This window comes from Dendrobates tinctorius, unplaced genomic scaffold (assembly GCF_039654945.1).
Source record: "Dendrobates tinctorius isolate UK_male_01 unplaced genomic scaffold, ASM3965494v1 ptg000160l, whole genome shotgun sequence".
NCBI classification, from domain to species: Eukaryota; Metazoa; Chordata; class Amphibia; order Anura; family Dendrobatidae; genus Dendrobates; species Dendrobates tinctorius.
This window is the reverse complement of record NW_027361827.1, coordinates 9,198,243-9,218,713: the sequence shown is the minus strand read 5'-3', so window position 1 is coordinate 9,218,713 and position 20,471 is coordinate 9,198,243. Positions and strand designations below refer to the sequence as shown.

Below are 20,471 nucleotides of genomic sequence, written 5' to 3'. Positions count from 1 at the left end.
CCCCTCACAGACCCCTGCCGGCCTCTCCAAAACACACTGTCCGCTCCCTCGGTCCTCTCTCATACGGCTTCCTGTCTGTTGTCAGGCTCTGTCAACTGCCACTTCAGCGCGCCCCCTGCTCCTTTTATCCTTGCCCCGCCCCCTGTTTCCCTGACAACTTCAGTCAAGTCTCTCCCTTTACTGTCCTCCCAGTATCATTCCCTCAGGAACCCTGATGGCGGTCCCCTGGGAACCTGCCTGGGAGTCCTCCTCCCCACACATGCTCAGTAGTGACTAGTGCTGTGGAGTCTAAAATTGAGGAGTCAGAGGTCTGGCTTACAGACTCCAAAACCCTGCACTGTAGGGGTTAACTAGTGCGACTAGTGTGTTTTTTTAACACATAACCATGTGCATTTATTTGTGTAATATTTTGTGAGGGAGTGGGGTGTTTTAATAGAGCGACAAGTAAAAAACTATGTGACATTAACTTATTGGTCTGATCACTGATCTAGTGTATTGCAATGCTTGAGACCAATGACATTACACATGTAGATCTCTTGTTATACCCCGCTATTGCCTGGGTCTAATAGGCCACCATACCTGGCATACCAGGTGCCATGACAGACAGCTCCCTGTTTTGTTGCCTCGCTACATGATCGCTGGTGAGCTGCCAAACAGGCAGATTTCACCAGCGAGGACGCTGGTATCCAAGGTAAATATCGGGTAACTAAGCATGCGGCACATAGTTACCCGATATTTACCTTGGATACCAGCTCCCAGTGTCTGCTTATATACAGCGCTGGGAGCTCGCTGATCATTGCTCTCCCGCTGCCACATGCAGCGATGCGTACTGGCTAGCAGGAGACAAACGATCAAAAAATGTCCCCGGACATTCCTGCACTATCAGCGACCTGGCGGGGGGTGGTGGGACGCTGATGCATGTCACACACAGCAATATCACTGATGCGTCACAAAATCAGCGATCTCACTGTGTGACGGGGCTCTTACTGCAGGAGCTCAGCTGCGACGAGCTCCTGACAGTGATCGTGCGGGAGGCTAATATGTTAGCACTTCATGGAGATCACATGCTGTTATCGGTTAGGCCTCTTTCACACTTCAGCTTTTTGTGTCAGTTAAAATCGGCCAAAAAGGCGGACAAGCGGATCCGTTGTTAACTGATGTGAACGATGCCACAGGATCCGTAAAATGAGGAGAGAGAGAGAGAGAGAGAGAGAGAGAGAGAGAGAGAGAGAGAGAGAGAGAGAGAGAGAGAGAGAGAGAGAGAGAGAGAGAGAGAGAGAGAGAGAGAGAGAGAGAGAGAGAGAGAGACACTTTTTTTTGGCCGGCACCCAATTTCAGGTTAAATGGGTGTCTGGAGGATCCACCACCCAAAAAACACGTTGCAAGCTCCGTTTAGAGATCTTTGAGGATGTTGACTGTCACCAACATTTTGGCGGATCCTCACAAAAGCAGATGCAACGGACGGCAATCCGTCAACAATGAAAGTCAATGGGGGAAAAAACGGATCCGCAAAAAAAAATTGCAGATCCGTTTTTCTTCAAAACCTGGCGGATTTTGACTGATTGTAAAAAACGGAAGTGTGAAAGAGGCCTTAGTCAGACTGACTGTTTTCAGCAGAGTGTGAGGACCACTGAAATAGGTTCCTGCATCTCTGGCACCATGTGCTTTCACAGACTCCATGAGTTTTTTTTTTTTTTCTTTTAAATTTAATGACTAACATAGTGGTGTGGGAATTGACACCTCACGACGTGCCAGGTCCATTATTGGTCGTTAGAGTAAGCAATTCATGGGGGGATGAGAGTTCATTTTTACAATAAAAAGGACCTCTAATAAAATAAATATTTTGCATATGTTCTATTCACCATTAGGTCACATTAAACAAGGTAAATTCATTAAGTGACTGGCTCACCACATTAAATAAAGCAAATCATTTTTGCCCTCTTCTCCATTAGATCATGTATTTGCATGCCGATTGTGCTACGCCCACTCAGTAAGCAGGATCCAGAGTCTGCATAAAATTAATTACAGATGGTTTCATAACACAACAGGACAGCCTTACTTTGGAAGGCGATAGGCCAAGAATAAAGTGATATTAAAGAAAACAAATTGGCAAAATATAAGCACTTATTCAGTGCTTGCTGAACAGCATGACATGATGCAGCCCACTTGTATTAGTGTATAGTTTGTTATTATCCATCTGTATTAAATAATTAATTTTGTTTTCAGTTACATTTACTCATTAAATTTAGCTTCAAGTTTAAAATTTGTGATTCATAGACACTTATTCCATGTATACCAAGCAAAAAAAAGCCATTAAGTGTGTTGTACATTAGACTCACCAAGAGAGGCAAAGCAAATAGAAAATCTAAATTTGTATATTCTAGCAGCTAGCCCAAACTCACAATAACACAGGTAGACCAGTTTGCCAGGGTGGATACAAACTGTACGGGAACAGAATACTCGAGTCCCCATATGTCTGAGTATTGTCAATTAACCGATTTCACGTAGACTACGATTTTATTTTGCGTGCACATAAAAGATGCAATTTTGCAAACAAAGTTTGCTTGTTCTCCAAATCATTGTTTTGATCTGCAATTTTTATTCCTTGGAGATTTCAAAAGAAGTAGTTTAACCCCTTTCCTACATTGGACGTACTATTCCGTCCATGTGACCTGGGACCTAAGTCCCAAGGACGGAATAGTACATCCAACGTGATCAGCGGCGCTCACGGGGGGGGGGGGGGGGGGGGGGGGGGGAGCGCCGCTGATTGCAGCCGGGTGTCAGCTGACACAGCTATCGCAGTTATCACAGCTGACACCCGGCACTACATGCACATTAACCCCTAGCACACTGCGATTAAACATGATCGCAGTGTACCGGTGGCACAGGGAAGAATCATGCAGGGAGGGGGCTCCTTGCATGCTTCCCTAAGCACATCGCGTCGCTCCGAGGGTCTCCTCCCTGCAGGCCCCCAGATCAAATATGGCCGCGGGGGCCTTCGGGTTCCTGCAGGGAGGCGGCTTCCTCAGGCACGGTGGAAGCCTGTGCAGCGCCTGTCATATCACGTGCCCATCGGCACACCCCTGACGTGATCATGCGGCACCAATGGGTTGCCATAATTAAGGTCTGCTGAAGACCTCAGTGCTCGTCATGATGATTTTCCTGTGAAAGTCGCCTGTAGCGGTCATAGGAGATCATGATCTTCTACATAGCTGTGCTGATGCACATCTACGTACAGCATAAAGCTAAGTTCACATTTGCGTTTGGGTGCTCTGCGCACTTCTTCCCTTCAGATCCGCATTCGTCCTATGTACCCATCTTTAACATTGGGTACGCAGGGACATGCATTGCAAGCGTCTGCCGTTTTGACGTGCCCGGCGACCACACGGGAACACATGTTGCATTCCCATGCGGTCGGCGGACACGTCAAAACGGAGGACGCATCTGCATGCATGTCCCTGCGTACCCAACGTTAAAGATGGGTACATAGGACGAATGCGGATCTGAAGGGAAGAAGTGCGCAGCCCTATGCAGAGCACCCAAACGCAAATATGAACTTAGCCTTTGTGAAAAGATGATCACAGCTTTAACTCCTTAAGGACTGGAGGCATTTCAGTTTTTGAATTTCCATTTTTCCCCTCACCTTCCCACAGCCATAACTTACTTTTCTATCAATATGGCCATGTGAGGGCTGTGGTTTTGCAGGACAAGTTATACCTTTGAACGACACCTTTGGTTTTAACATATTGTGTACTGGAAAACGGGAAAAATTCCAAATGGTGAAATTGCAATTCCAGTTTTTCGGATTTTTTTTTTTTTTTTGAACATGTTCACTAAATGCTAAAAACAGACCTGTCATTATGATTCTCCAGGTCATTACCAGTTCATAGACACCAAATATGTCTAGGTTCTTTATTTAAGAGGTGAAAAAAAATTCCAAAGTGCATAAAAAAAAAAATTAAAAAAAAAAAAAAAAAAAAATGATGCCATGTTCTGAGACATGTAGCGTCTCCATTTTTAAGGATCTGGGGCCGGGTTAAGGGCTTATTGTTTGCACGCCGAGCTGACATTTTTATTGATATTTTGGTACAGATACCATCTTTTGATTGCAGCGACCAAAAAGAAAAAAAAAAAAAAAAAAATAATAATAATTCTGGTGTTTTGATTTCTCACTACGCTGTTTACCGATTAGATTAATTCTTTTTATATATTGTTACATCGGGAGATTCTGAAAGCAGTGATACCAAATGTGTAGATTTGAGGTGAAGGGGGGGGGGGATGATTTGAACCTTTACATTTTTTAAAAACATCTTTTCTTATTTGCTTCAATAGTCCCCATCGTAGACTAGAAGCTGCTCTCTGTAGCAGATATGCTCACTTTCTATGAGCGCCGACCGCTGGGCGGCACTCATAGCTATCTGGCCATCACAACCACAGGGGTCCCCTGCTGACCCCTTGTTGTCATGCCAACCCATTGGCGACCTGTTATGTGACACGGGCGCCGATGGGAGGAGGGAATGAGGCGCCTCCTGCATGTTCATGTTAAATGCCACTGTCATTTAACATGTTACAGCTGTGGGTGGATCACGATTCTACCAGCATCTGTTAGGGGCACATGTCATGTGATCAGATCAGCTGTCGCTTGCCAGAGAAAGGGGACATCCAGTGACGGACTCTGCCCATCATTGGACGCTAAGGGGTTAAGTTCCGTAAGGGACCAAAACAAAAAGCACCAACATTTGGTATCGCTGAAGTTGTAAGAGGAAATATAAGGGTATGTTTCCACTTAGTGCATTCCTTGCGCTTTGGACGGAGCTGAAGCCTTCTGTACGCACAGTGATTCCAGGTACGTGCTCATTGAACACATCCAGAATCGCCGCAGCTTGTTCATAGAGTAGGCTATTTACCTTGCATCTTACACCTGTTTCACACGTCAGTGTCTCCGTATGTGTGGTGACAGTTCTCTCGCGTACCAGAGACACTGACACACGTAGACTCACTCAAAACACGCTGACAAGTTTGTTTTTTGAGCGACAGCACGGTCCCATAGAAGTCATTGGGTCCGTGTAAACACGTACCGCACACGGACAGCGTCCTTGTGCATTTTAAAAGTCATAGGGTTAACATAGAAACAAATTGTTTCAATACACGGACAGCACATGAATGTGACAAGTTGACACACAGACATCTCCAGTACCAGAAATATCAGAACGTGGGAAACCGGCCTTAGATATGGAATATATGTAGATTTCAGGGGAATAAACATACCTAAAATAGGGGTATATGTTTTTTGTAACATGGAAAGCCATGTAGATTATATGAAGGGCTGTGGAGTCAGGAAGTCAAACACATTTACAGCACCTTCTGCACTGAACCCAATTTATTATATACTTTAGGAGTCCGAGTTGGTCCATTTTATACCAACTCCACCAAAATGGACACTGAATCCTCAGCCCAGAATATGGGATACGTGTACATTTCCCTGTAAACAGGTCAACAGGGTCTTGGGGGGGGGGGGGGGGAGAATATAATGAATAAATACCCTGCAAACTTTTCCGTGTTACACCCACAAACTTTAATGTACCGTATTTTATGTGATATACCAATACAAAGTAGCAAAGTATTTGTGAAGAGTAATTTTGTGAAAATCGGGTTTCATGAAACCCGACTCGACCCTAAAAAAGGCACAGTTGCTCACCTCTATTATGTGACATCAGTAGGCAATTGGTCACTCTGTATTTTGTTTGGGGGTATCAGACTACAGGGCTGAAAACAAATTCACATCACAATTTTCAGGTTTATATTTTTAAATTACTTAGAAAACCATGTGTCATTTTCTGTGCCCTTCACAAAATACTTGCTACTTTGTGCATCACATAAGATACATTTCAGTTGGGCCCCAGAGGAAACAGAGGCGAACTCATTCAAAAGAAATGGGGGGGGGGGGGGGGGAAAAAAAAAAAAAAAAAAAAAAACCACACACACCACACTGATGGCCAAAAATTCATCAAGTTTCAAGTATGCTACTGTAACAAAACTTGGTAAGTTTCAGGCCTTTATTGGAAGAAAACAATTCATGAGAAAGTTAGCGATTAAAAAGTATTTTGTCAAAAAAGGTTCCACTAGTGATAGTGTTCTAAACCAAAATAATGAACCCGGATAAAAATCACACTGCCCAACATAGCAAATCTAATTTCCATCCGTTAAACAAATACTCAATGGCTTTTGACTCCTTTCGAAAAATATTTGACAACATTAAGCAGGTCAGTGAGAAAAGATGTTTGAATATTAGCTATAATCTCAATTTTTATTAACATCGGGCTATATTACAAGTGCAGATCAAAATATTATGGTATATGCCCAGCGGATAAAGGGGAAGTATCGTGATATTGGACTATGACCAGTATCACAAGGAGTTAATGAAACTTTTAGGGGAAAATAGAACATACAGAAAGATGGATGCTGACCACACATTAACTTTGTTTCAGAGATGAAGGTTCTTATTACCAGGGGACTAAAAGCATGTTTTTTTAAACAAACTTAAAGACAGCAAACATGTCTTACAACAAACCAATTACAGTGGCAAGACCACTACATTATGGGCATGTTAAAGATTACATCATTATATACAGCCATTCAACAAGATTGAAGCCGCAGTTTATTACTTTGAACCAATCACAGGTTCCCCCCAGATCAAGTGTATTTTTTTTTTTTTTTCTTTAAATACGAGGCAGACTGCTACACCCAACAGTGGGGTACTGCCATGGGGACCAGGTTTGCACCCAGTTATGCCAACCTCTACGTAGGGAGATGGGAAGACCTTACCATCTACCCTTATGGCGTGCTGCGCACGAACCTGGTGCCCTGGCAACGTTTTATTGATGCCATTTATATGATCTGGGGGTTGGGAATCGCCATCTTGATTTAGTAAAAATTAGTTTTATTTAAAGTTTATGTCTACAACTAGTTCTGAGAAAATTCTCGATCTAAATACATTTATCAAAGAAGGACTAATACAGACATTTACCGAGAAGGCTGACCAATGTTCCCCATAGTCAATATGAGGTCGCACAGAAACTGCTCCCGTTCCCAACTTTTTGCCAAGGAGGCATAGACTCACAAAAATTCCTAAATAAAGGATATGATAAAAAAGTTAGAAAAAGTGTGAAATAGATTTCTAGGGTGGACCTTCATATTAAAAGTGAAAAAGATGGAGATTAAGATACTATGACAGTGCCCATTATTACCGAGTATAACTCAGATACGGTACATATATCTTAAACACAAATTGTCAACGACACTGGGATATTCTAAAAGACAAAAAAATTATGGGGGACAAATTATCTAAACATGCCAGATTTATTTAAAAAAAAAAAAAAAAGCCTGTGAGCTGGGGAATACGATTGCCCTGTCTGTGCGCAATCCTCATTAAAAAAAAAAAAAAAAAAAAAAAATTGGGGCTTTTTCAACAAGATCTAAAAAGGTTTTTTTTTTCCTGTGCCGAAAATTTAAGATGTGCAAAACATTGCACAATAACAAGCAGTCTGAACACTAAAGGGGACACAGAATGTCAAATTTCAGGTATTACTACATGTATAACCTACGGGGCTATCTATGCTAAAAAATAAAATGTCCCAAAACACAAAAAAAAAAGTTATATGTGGGGCGCACTAAACGTCCCACGAACAAAAGAGTTAGCACCTCCGTAATAGAAAAAAAAAAAAAAAAAAACAACTCATCCCCTTTCAAAATTTTTCAGAATTTCATTAGGCTCATTACAAGGCACTGATGTAGTGGGCATACAAATCATCTGGAAACACTGGCGCAATGGAGATTTCATAAGGCAAAATGTCAAGGCCTCAAAGCCGCTGGATACTTCAGCTAGACACTAAGAACAAGAGGTCGTAATAATGAAACTGAACTTTTTGCTTTCCAATGAGTGTCACCTGACAGAGCACAGAGGGCATTTAAAAACAATGGAGGACAATCCCTGAAGAAACCAAGTGATTTCCAAAACGCGTTGGAATTTTTTTGTCCTCTGCATTATACCGGCTCCAATCACGTGACCACCTACTTAACACAGGTCCTGTTAGTGCTAAAGGTTACCTGACGGACCACCGGAGGAACAGCGTGCCAACGCTGACAACCACTTGTAGCTCAGGACTAAGTAAATCTTATCAAGAATCCAGAACTCCAATTCTTGTGATGTCTTATGTACTCTTTCTAGTCTGGTATTTTAACAGGAAGACTGATCAGCAAGTGATGTCCATATTGGTGGGTTTCTGTGCTTAGCGTTATTGTTTAGGCCAAGAATGTACTTGTAACATGTACCCATGCTGTAAGCTTCCAATACAGACAAGCTTGACCACCATCATCCTGTTTATGGTGCTAACCCAGACCTGGGCAGAGTCTGCACACTGTCCCATCTGCGTCAACCTCATTGGTTGAGGCGGGGCCTCCAGCCACCTCCTCCACCAATCAGCATGTGAAACAACTGACACAAGTCAATCACCTCAGCTTTTTACTGCTGAGAGTCAGCGCATCGGAGACAGGAACAGAAGCAACGCGTCGGGGAATTGGACCAAGGTGAGTAAGTGGTGCGTTATTTTTTCCATGTTTATGGGATGTTTGAGTGGGCATGGGGGTGTCATGCTTCACATTGGGAGGCTGTGTGGGCTCATACGATCTGTAGGGGGGTGTCAGCATACTTAATTATGCTCAATATTAAGTGATATATTAATTGTAGTTATATATCAATATTAAGTAGAATTAATTTCAGCCTATTGGTTCGGCCCTCCACAGCAGTCACGGTCTCATGTGGCTCCTCGGGAAAATTAATTGTCTACCCCTGTGGTAAGCGCATTCCTTAATGATTTTGCACTGGTAATACAATATACACCTGCATGTATGAGATGTTTTCTGTCCCGGTAATCTACATATATTGATGTTCATTCCCCATCCAACAAGTAAAGCAAATGTAATATACACCTGTTAGCGGGAGAAGGAGCACAAATCCCATATAATCCACAGATATCCCCACCCAAGAGGCCCAGGAAACCTACTATACGTCTAGATTTTTGGAACAATAAGTTACTCGTTTTTTAGTACACCCCTAAACTCCACCCTGAGACATCCAGACCAGTAAAGAGGAGGGAATAGCTAAATACAGACCAAACACTGGCCATAGGCCAGCCGGGGAAACAGGGGGATTCTGTCGCTATAGGCGAGCCGGGGAAACAACAGGCGGGGGGGGGGGGGGGGGGTCGCTCGCTATAGGCGAGCCGGGGAAACAACAGGGGGGGGGGGGGGGGGGGGTCGCTCGCTATAGGCGAGCCGGGGGAAACAGGGGGGGGGGGTCGCTCGCTATAGGCGAGCCGGGGGAAACAGGGGGCTTCGCTCGCTATAGGCGAGCCGGGGGAAACAGGGGGGGGGGGGTTGTCCTCGCAATGGGCAAGCTGGGGAAGCTTCACCCCCTACACGTTGGCAGGAATCTTGCAGCAAGCCCACTCACACCACTCCTAACACCCACACTGTCACCATGCAGACAGCAGGGAGATGCCGGCTCTGTGCCACTGGTCTCTGGGGGTCTGTGCACAGCGAGGACACTCCATGGCAGGAGCCCAGTCATCCCCTGCTGAGGGTGGCACCGGTATGGCTGGCACTGCCCCAGCACCATACAGCCAGCCTCTTACCTTCACCAAGCGAATCATCTTCTTGGCGATCTCTAGGTCGCCCTGGTGATTCTGCCCAATTTCAGCTATGATGAAGCATGGGTGGTCGCCGCCCACCATACGGCCGGGGCACAGCTCAAACTCGAGAGACATGGTGACTGCAGGCAGCTGGAGGCGAGGAGTGCGGGGCTGTGGATGCGGAGTCCGGGCGCTTTTAACCTCTCTTGCAGCCGCCTGCGCTGCCTGTCAGTGACGTGTTCTCCGCAGAGCCACACCCTCAGCCAATCAAACGCCGGCAAACAAGGAAGTGTGGTCACCTGATCCAGCTAGGGGGTAGGTTGGGCTGAGCAGCCGTGGCCACGCCCCTGCCTTTATTTGTGGCGTGAGTACCGTGAGTGGCCGGCAGAATGCAGCACTGTCTCTCTGAGGGAGAGCTGAGGTCGCGTCTGGAGTAGAGGTCACGTGCTGCACGTCCTGACTGTTCCTCCAGATCGCCCTCAGCTTATTCATTGCGCGCGTTCTCATCTCTCGTGCGCGCGCACGTGGAGCACATTCAGTGCTAAGCAGTCCCATCGGAAACCTAGGCTGATCACAGATATGCATGTTTTTCAGATGTTGTCCGTTTCCTAAGTGTTGTTTTTGTGTGTCCTTTTTCAAGACTCCCAAATTGTCCACTGTCTTTAACTGCTTGGCGCTTTAGAAAACCTGAAACCAGTTTGGACCTTCTCCAAACAAGCCCGTTCCCAAAAAGTATATGTGTCCTACATGGTGTTAACAGCGTCTTATTGTTTCTTATGTGATGTATATACTGCCAGCTCAGTGTCTCCTGTGTGCTATATAGATATACAGCCTACTCAGTGTCTCCTGTGTGATATATAGATATACAGCCTACTCAGTGTCTCCTGTGTGATATATAGATATACAGCCTACTCAGTGTCTCCTGTATGATATCTATACCGCCTACTCAGTGTCTCCTGTGTGATATATATACAGCCTACTCAGTGTCTCCTGTATGATATCTATACCACCTACTCAGTGTCTCCTGTGTGATATATAGATATACAGCCTACTCAGTGTCTCCTGTATGATATCTATACCGCCTACTCAGTGTCTCCTGTGTGATATATATACAGCCTACTCAGTGTCTCCTGTATGATATCTATACCACCTACTCAGTGTCTCCTGTGTGATATATATACCGCCTACTCAGTGTCTCCTGTGTGATATATATACCGCCTACTCAGTGTCTCCTGTGTGATATATATACCGCCTACTCAGTGTCTCCTGTGTGATATATATACCGCCTACTCAGTGTCTCCTGTGTGATATATATATACCGCCTACTCAGAGTCCCCTGTGTGATATATATACCGCCTACTCAGTGTCTCCTGTGTAATATATATACCGCCTACTCAGTGTCTCCTGTGTGATATATACAGCCTACTCAGAGTCCCCTGTGTGATATATATACAGCCTACTCAGAGTCCCCTGTGTGATATATATACCGCCTACTCAGTGTCTCCTGTGTGATATATACAGCCTACTCAGAGTCCCCTGTGTGATATATATACCGCCTACTCAGTGTCTCCTGTGTGATATATACAGCCTACTCAGAGTCCCCTGTGTGATATATATACAGCCTACTCAGAGTCCCCTGTGTGATATATATACCGCCTACTCAGTGTCTCCTGTGTGATATATATATACAGCCTACTCAGTGTCTCCTGTGTGATATATATATACAGCCTACTCAGTGTCTCCTGTGTGATATATATACAGCCTACTCAGTGTCTCCTGTATGATATCTATACCACCTACTCAGTGTCTCCTGTGTGATATATATACTGCCTACTCAGTGTCTCCTGTGTGATATATATATACAGCCTACTCAGTGTTTCCTGTGTGATATATATACAGCCTACTCAGTGTCTCCTGTATGATATCTATACCGCCTACTCAGTGTCTCCTGTGTGATATATATACAGCCTACTCAGTGTCTCCTGTGTGATATATACAGCCTACTCAGAGTCCCCTGTGTGATATATATACAGCCTACTCAGAGTCCCCTGTGTGATATATATACCGCCTACTCAGTGTCTCCTGTGTGATATATATACCGCCTACTCAGTGTCTCCTGTGTGATATATACAGCCTACTCAGAGTCCCCTGTGTGATATATATACAGCCTACTCAGAGTCCCCTGTGTGATATATATACCGCCTACTCAGTGTCTCCTGTGTGATATATACAGCCTACTCAGAGTCCCCTGTGTGATATATATACAGCCTACTCAGTGTCCCCTGTGTGATATATATATACAGCCTACTCAGTGTCTCCTGTATGATATCTATACCGCCTACTCAGTGTCTCCTGTGTGATATATATACAGCCTACTCAGTGTCTCCTGTATGATATCTATACCACCTACTCAGTGTCTCCTGTGTGATATGTATACCGCCTACTCAGTGTCTCCTGTGTGATATATATACCGCCTACTCAGTGTCTCCTGTGTGATATATATACCGCCTACTCAGTGTCTCCTGTGTGATATATATACCGCCTACTCAGTGTCTCCTGTGTGATATATATATACCGCCTACTCAGAGTCCCCTGTGTGATATATATACAGCCTACTCAGAGTCCCCTGTGTGATATATATACCGCCTACTCAGTGTCTCCTGTGTAATATATATACCGCCTACTCAGTGTCTCCTGTGTGATATATACAGCCTACTCAGAGTCCCCTGTGTGATATATATACAGCCTACTCAGAGTCCCCTGTGTGATATATATACCGCCTACTCAGTGTCTCCTGTGTGATATATACAGCCTACTCAGAGTCCCCTGTGTGATATATATACCGCCTACTCAGTGTCTCCTGTGTGATATATACAGCCTACTCAGAGTCCCCTGTGTGATATATATACAGCCTACTCAGAGTCCCCTGTGTGATATATATACCGCCTACTCAGTGTCTCCTGTGTGATATATATATATACAGCCTACTCAGTGTCTCCTGTGTGATATATATATACAGCCTACTCAGTGTCTCCTGTGTGATATATATACAGCCTACTCAGTGTCTCCTGTATGATATCTATACCACCTACTCAGTGTCTCCTGTGTGATATATATACTGCCTACTCAGTGTCTCCTGTGTGATATATATATACAGCCTACTCAGTGTCTCCTGTGTGATATATATACAGCCTACTCAGTGTCTCCTGTATGATATCTATACCGCCTACTCAGTGTCTCCTGTGTGATATATATACAGCCTACTCAGTGTCTCCTGTGTGATATATACAGCCTACTCAGAGTCCCCTGTGTGATATATATACAGCCTACTCAGAGTCCCCTGTGTGATATATATACCGCCTACTCAGTGTCTCCTGTGTGATATATATACCGCCTACTCAGTGTCTCCTGTGTGATATATACAGCCTACTCAGAGTCCCCTGTGTGATATATATACAGCCTACTCAGAGTCCCCTGTGTGACATATATACCGCCTACTCAGTGTCTCCTGTGTGATATATACAGCCTACTCAGAGTCCCCTGTGTGATATATATACCGCCTACTCAGTGTCTCCTGTGTGATATATACAGCCTACTCAGAGTCCCCTGTGTGATATATATACAGCCTACTCAGTGTCCCCTGTGTGATATATATATACAGCCTACTCAGTGTCTCCTGTATGATATCTATACCGCCTACTCAGTGTCTCCTGTGTGATATATATACAGCCTACTCAGAGTCCCCTGTGTGATATATATACAGCCTACTCAGTGTCCCCTGTGTGATATATATATATACAGCCTACTCAGTGTCTCCTGTATGATATCTATACCGCCTACTCAGTGTCTCCTGTGTGATATATATACAGCCTACTCAGAGTCCCCTGTGTGATACATATACAGCCTACTCAGTGTCCCCTGTGTGATATATATATACAGCCTACTCAGTGTCTCCTGTGTGATATATATACAGCCTACTGTGTCTCCTGTATGATATCTATACCGCCTACTCAGTGTCTCCTGTGTGATATATATACCGCCTACTCAGTGTCTCCTGTGTGATATATATATATATACAGCCTACTCAGTGTCTCCTGTGTGATATATATATACAGCCTACTCAGTGTCTCCTGTGTGATATATATACAGCCTACTCAGTGTCTCCTGTATGATATCTATACCACCTACTCAGTGTCTCCTGTGTGATATATATACCGCCTACTCAGTGTCTCCTGTGTGATATATATATACAGCCTACTCAGTGTCTCCTGTGTGATATATATACAGCCTTCTCAGTGTCTCCTGTATGATATCTATACCGCCTACTCTGTCTCCTGTGTGATATATATACAGCCTACTCAGTGTCTCCTGTGTGATATATACAGCCTACTCAGAGTCCCCTGTGTGATATATATATATACAGCCTACTCAGAGTCCCCTGTGTGATATATATACCGCCTACTCAGTGTCTCCTGTGTGATATATATACCGCCTACTCAGTGTCTCCTGTGTGATATATACAGCCTACTCAGAGTCCCCTGTGTGATATATATACAGCCTACTCAGAGTCCCCTGTGTGATATATATACCGCCTACTCAGTGTCTCCTGTGTGATATATACAGCCTACTCAGAGTCCCCTGTGTGATATATATACCGCCTACTCAGTGTCTCCTGTGTGATACATACAGCCTACTCAGAGTCCCCTGTGTGATATATATACAGCCTACTCAGTGTCCCCTGTGTGATATATATATACAGCCTACTCAGTGTCTCCTGTATGATATCTATACCGCCTACTCAGTGTCTCCTGTGTGATATATATACATCCTACTCAGAGTCCCCTGTGTGATATATATACAGCCTACTCAGTGTCCCCTGTGTGATATATATATACAGCCTACTCAGTGTCTCCTGTGTGATATATATACAGCCTACTCAGTGTCTCCTGTATGATATCTATACCACCTACTCAGTGTCTCCTGTGTGATATATATACCGCCTACTCAGTGTCTCCTGTATGATATATATATATATATAGCCTACTCAGTGTCTCGTGTGTGATATATATATACAGCCTACTCAGTGTCTCCTGTGTGATATATATACAGCCTACTCAGTGTCTCCTGTATGATATCTATACCACCTACTCAGTGTCTCCTGTGTGATATATATACCGCCTACTCAGTGTCTCCTGTGTGATATATATATACAGCCTACTCAGTGTCTCCTGTGTGATATATATACAGCCTACTCAGTGTCTCCTGTATGATATCTATACCACCTACTCAGTGTCTCCTGTGTGATATATATACCGCCTACTCAGTGTCTCCTGTGTGATATATATATACAGCCTACTCAGTGTCTCCTGTGTGATATATATACCGCCTACTCAGTGTCTCCTGTGTGATATATATATACAGCCTACTCAGTGTCTCCTGTGTGATATATATATATACAGCCTACTCAGTGTCTCCTGTGTGATATATATATATACAGCCTACTCAATGTCTCCTGTGTGATATATATACAGCCTACTCAGTGTCTCCTGTGTGATATATATACAGCCTACTCAGTGTCTCCTGTATGATATCTATACCGCCTACTCAGTGTCTCCTGTGTGATATATATACCGCCTACTCAGTGTCTCCTGTGTGATATATATATACAGCCTACTCAGTGTCTCCTGTGTGATATATATATACAGCCTACTCAGTGTCTCCTGTGTGATATATATACAGCCTACTCAGTGTCTCCTGTATGATATCTATACCGCCTACTCAGTGTCTCCTGTGTGATATATATACCGCCTACTCAGTGTCTCCTGTGTGATATATATATACAGCCTACTCAGTGTCTCCTGTGTGATATATATATACAGCCTACTCAGTGTCTCCTGTGTGATATATATACAGCCTACTCAGTGTCTCCTGTATGATATCTATACCGCCTACTCAGTGTCTCCTGTGTGATATATATACCGCCTACTCAGTGTCTCCTGTGTGATATATATACAGCCTACTCAGTGTCTCCTGTGTGATATATATATATACAGCCTACTCAGTGTCTCCTGTGTGATATATATATACAGCCTACTTAGTGTTTCCTGTGTGATATATATACAGCCTACTCAGTGTCTCCTGTGTGATATATATATATATATATATGTATACGGCCTACTCAGTGTTTCCTGTGTGATATATATACAGCCTACTCAGTGTCTCCTGTGTGATATATATATATATATGTATACAGCCTACTCAGTGTTTCCTGTGTGATATATTTACAGCCTACTCAGTATCTCCTGTGTGATATATATACAGCCTACTCAGTGTCTCCTGTGTGATATATATATACAGCCTACTCAGTGTCTCCTGTGTGATATATATACAGCCTACTCAGTGTCTCCTGTGTGATATATATATACAGCCTACTCAGTGTCTCCTGTGTGATATATATATACAGCCTACTCAGTGTCTCCTGTGTGATATATATATACAGCCTACTCAGTGTCTCCTGTGTGATATATATATACTGCCACCTCAGTGTCTCCTGTGTGATATATATATATATATACTGCCACCTCAGTGTCTCCTGTGTGATATATCTATATATACTGCCACCTCAGTGTCTCCTGTGTGATATATATATATATATATATATATATATATATACAGCCTACTCAGTGTCTCCTGTTTGATATACAGTGGGGAAAAAAAGTATTTAGTCAGTCAGCAATAGTGCAAGTTCCACCACTTAAAAAGATGAGAGGTGTCTGTAATTTACATCATAGGTAGACCTCAACTATGGGAGACAAACTGAGAAAAAAAAATTCAGAAAATCACATTGTCTGTTTTTTTTCATTTTATTTGCATATTATGGTGGAAAATAAGTATTTGGTCAGAAACAAAATTTCATCTCAATACTTTGTGATATATCCTTTGTTGGCAATGACAGAGGTCAAACGTTTTCTGTAAGTCTTCACAAGGTTGCCACACACTGTTGTTGATATGTTGGCCCATTCCTCCATGCAGATCTCCTCTAGAGCAGTGATGTTTTTGGCTTTTCGCTTGGCAACACGGACTTTCAACTCCCTCCAAAGGTTTTCTATAGGGTTGAGATCTGGAGACTGGCTAGGCCACTCCAGGACCTTGAAATGCTTCTTACGAAGCCACTCCTTCATTGCCCTGGCGGTGTGCTTTGGATCATTGTCATGTTGAAAGACCCAGCCACGTTTCATCTTCAATGCCCTTGCTGATGGAAGGAGGTTTGCACTCAAAATCTCACGATACATGGCCCCATTCATTCTTTCATGTACCCGGATCAGTCGTCCTGGCCCCTTTGCATAGAAACAGCCCCAAAGCATGATGTTTCCACCACCATGCTTTACAGTAGGTATGGTGTTTGATGGATGCAACTCAGTATTCTTTTTCCTCCAAACACGACAAGTTGTGTTTCTACCAAACAGTTCCAGTTTGGTTTCATCAGACCATAGGACATTCTCCCAAAACTCCTCTGGATCATCCAAATGCTCTCTAGCAAACTTCAGACACACAAAGACGGTAACACCCTGGACCTGGTTTTCGCCCGGCTCTGCTCAATCTCCTACATAGATAACTCACCGCTTCCCCTCTCTGACCACAACATTCTCTCCTTTACACTCACAAATCCTCGCTCACCCCAGCACCCTCCTACCTACCATTCAGTCAGAAATCTACAAGCCATTAACCCTCATACACTTTCAGACTCCCTACACTCATCACTGTCCCCAATCTCTTCTTTGTCCTGTCCTGATCTGGCTGTACATCACTTCAATGACACTCTTAGAAGCACCCTTGACCAAGTAGCTCCCCTCACCCTCAGAACCTCCAAACACAGAGTGAAACAGCCCTGGCTCACATCGCAAACCCGATTTCTCCAGCGATGCTCTAGGTGTGCTGAACGCTTATGGAGGAAAACACGCACACCAGAAGACTTCATACACTTCAAATTTATGTTAAGGACTTATAACTCTGCCCTTCACCTCGCCAAACAGACCTACTTCACCACCCTGATCTCCTCACTATCCAACAACCCCAAGAAACTTTTTGACACCTTTCACTCCCTCCTCAGGCCAAAAGCACAAGCCCCTATCACAGACATTTGCGCTGATGACCTTGCCTCCCACTTTATAGAGAAAATAGACAATATCCGTCAGGAAATCCGCTCCCAATCACCAAATTCAGTGACTCCCATCCCTCCCTGCATTCCCCCTGGCTCACTCTCCACATTCGATCCCATCACAGAAGAAGAAGTCTCCAGGCTCCTCTCCTCTTCTCGTCCGACTACATGCACAACTGACCCCATTCCCTCACATCTCCTCCAGTCTCTCTCCCCAGTCGTCACAACTCACCTAACTACAATCTTTAATCTCTCCCTCTACTCTGGCATTTTCCCCTCCTCCTTCAAACACTCTATCATTACTCCATTACTAAAGAAACCCACCCTCGACCCATCCTGCACAAACAACTACAGACCAGTCTCCAATCTCCCCTTCATCTCTAAACTCTTGGAGCGCCTGAGATACTCACGCCTTACCCGTTACCTCTCCACTCACTCCCTCCTAGACCCTTCACAGTCCGGTTTTCGCCCCCTACATTCGACAGAAACTACACTCATCAAAGTGACCAATGACCTTCTGACAGCAAAACGTAATGGTGACCACTCTCTGCTCATTCTTCTCGACCTTTCTGCAGCTTTCGACACTGTTGACCATCCTCTCCTACTCTCTAGGCTCCAGTCACTAGGCATTAAGGACACTGTTCTTTCCTGGTTCTCCTCCTATCTTTCCGACCGCTCCTTCAGTGTTCTGTTTTCTGGCTCCACTTCATCTCCTCTTCCTCTCACTGTTGGGGTACCTCAGGGCTCAGTCCTTGGCCCCCTTCTCTTCTCTCTCTATACGGCCCCAATTGGACAGACCATCAGCAGATTTGGCTTTCAGTACCATCTTTATGCTGATGACACACAACTGTACACATCATCCCCTGACCTTACCTCCGCTGTACTACAGAACGCCACTGACTGTCTGTCTGCAGTCTCCAACATCATGTCTGCTCTCTATCTGAAACTCAACCTCTCCAAAACTGAACTTCTTCTGCTCCCACCATCTACTAACCTCCCTAAATCTGACATTTCCCTCTCTGTGGGTGGCACCATAATAACACCCCGACAGCAGGCACGCTGTCTGGGTGTTATGTTCGACTCCGATCTCTCCTTCACCTCCCATATACAATCTCTTGCCCGCTCATGCCGCTTACACCTAAAGAACATCTCTAGAATCCGCCCTTTTCTCACCATGGAAACAACAAAAACTCTCACTGTCGCCCTGATCCACTCCCGCCTGGACTACTGTAATGCTCTATTAATTTGCCTCCCTCTCACTCGACTCTCCCCTCTCCAGTCTATCCTTAATGCAGCAGCCAGGGTTGTCCATCTGGCTAATCGTTACTCAGACGCGTCCGCTCTTCGCCAGTCGTTACACTGGCTGCCAATTCATTACAGGGTACAATTCAAAGTACTTGTTCTCACCCACAAAGCTCTCCACAGTGCGGCACCCCCTTACATCTCCTCCCTCATTTCTGTCTATCGGCCTAACCGACCGCTGCGCTCTGCAAATGACTTTCGACTAACCTCTGCCCTAATCCGTACCTCCCACTCCCGACTCCAAGACTTCTCCCGTGCTGCGCCAATCCTCTGGAATGCTCTACCCCAAGATATTAGGATCATCCACAATTTGCATAGTTTTAGGCGCTCGCTCAAAACGCATTTGTTCAGAGCGGCCTATCACATTCAGTAATCAAAGTCATGTTATGTTTGTGTGTGTGTAGCCCATTCACTATCTCCATCTAACCCCCACCCCCTGAAGATGGCTGGACCATCATTGTAAATACATCATTGTAAATACAAACCTATGCTTTGTATCTCCCCCACCTCATTGTAGATTGTAAGCTCCACAAGCAGGGTCGTCTTATTTCGCTTTAATTATTGTATTGTTAACATTGTTACTTATGACTGTTGTGTTTGAAACTGTTCAACTGTAAAGCGCTGCGGAATATGTTGGCGCTATATAAATAAAGATTATTATTATTATTATTATTATTCAGATGGGCCTGGACATGTACAGGCTTAAGCAGTGGGACACGTCTGGCACTGCAGGATCTGAGTCCATGGTGGCGTAGTGTGTTACTTATGGTAGGCCTTGTTACATTGGTCCCAGCTCTCTGAAGTTCATTCACTAGGTCCCCCCGCGTGGTTCTGGGATTTTTGCTCACCGTTCTTGTGATCATTCTGACCCCACGGGGTGGGATTTTGCGTGGAGCACCAGATCGAGGGAGATTATCAGTGGTCTTGTATGTCTTCCATTTTCTAATTATTGCTCCCACAGTTGATTTCTTCACTCCAAGCTGGTTGGCTATTGCAGATTCAGTCTTCCCAGCCTGGTGCAGGGCTACAATTTTGTTTCTGGTGTCCTTTGACAGCTCTTTGGTCTTCACCATAGTGGAGTTTGGAGTCAGACTGTTTGAGGGTGTGCACAAGTGTCTTTTTATACTGATAACAAGTTTAAACAGGTGCCATTACTACAGGTAATGAGTGGAGGAAAGAGGAGACTCTTAAAGAAGAAGTTACAGGTCTGTGAGAGCCAGAAATCTTGATTGCTTGTTTCTGACCAAATACTTATTTTCCACCATAATATGTAAATAAAATGAAAAAAAAACAGACAATGTGATTTTCTGGATTTTTTTTTC

General features: G+C 44.2%; 1 protein-coding gene and 1 long non-coding RNA gene across 5 annotated transcripts in view; one reads left to right on the top strand and one right to left on the bottom strand.

Annotated features, from left to right (window-relative positions):
- NANS (N-acetylneuraminate synthase) overlaps positions 1-9,898 on the bottom strand; it is a 64,955-nt gene extending 55,057 nt beyond the window's left edge. Inside the window, exon 1 of the mRNA XM_073549651.1 lies at positions 9,693-9,898. Coding sequence (XP_073405752.1) covers positions 9,693-9,824 — 132 coding nt within the window. The 5' untranslated portion in view covers positions 9,825-9,898. The remainder of the gene's footprint in view (positions 1-9,692) is intronic.
- LOC141052422 (uncharacterized) overlaps positions 7,906-20,471 on the top strand; it is a 127,904-nt gene continuing 115,338 nt past the window's right edge. For all 4 annotated transcript variants that reach the window (XR_012220810.1, XR_012220808.1, XR_012220807.1 and 1 more), the window contains exon 1: positions 7,906-8,586. This is a non-coding gene — a long non-coding RNA (uncharacterized lncRNA). The remainder of the gene's footprint in view (positions 8,587-20,471) is intronic.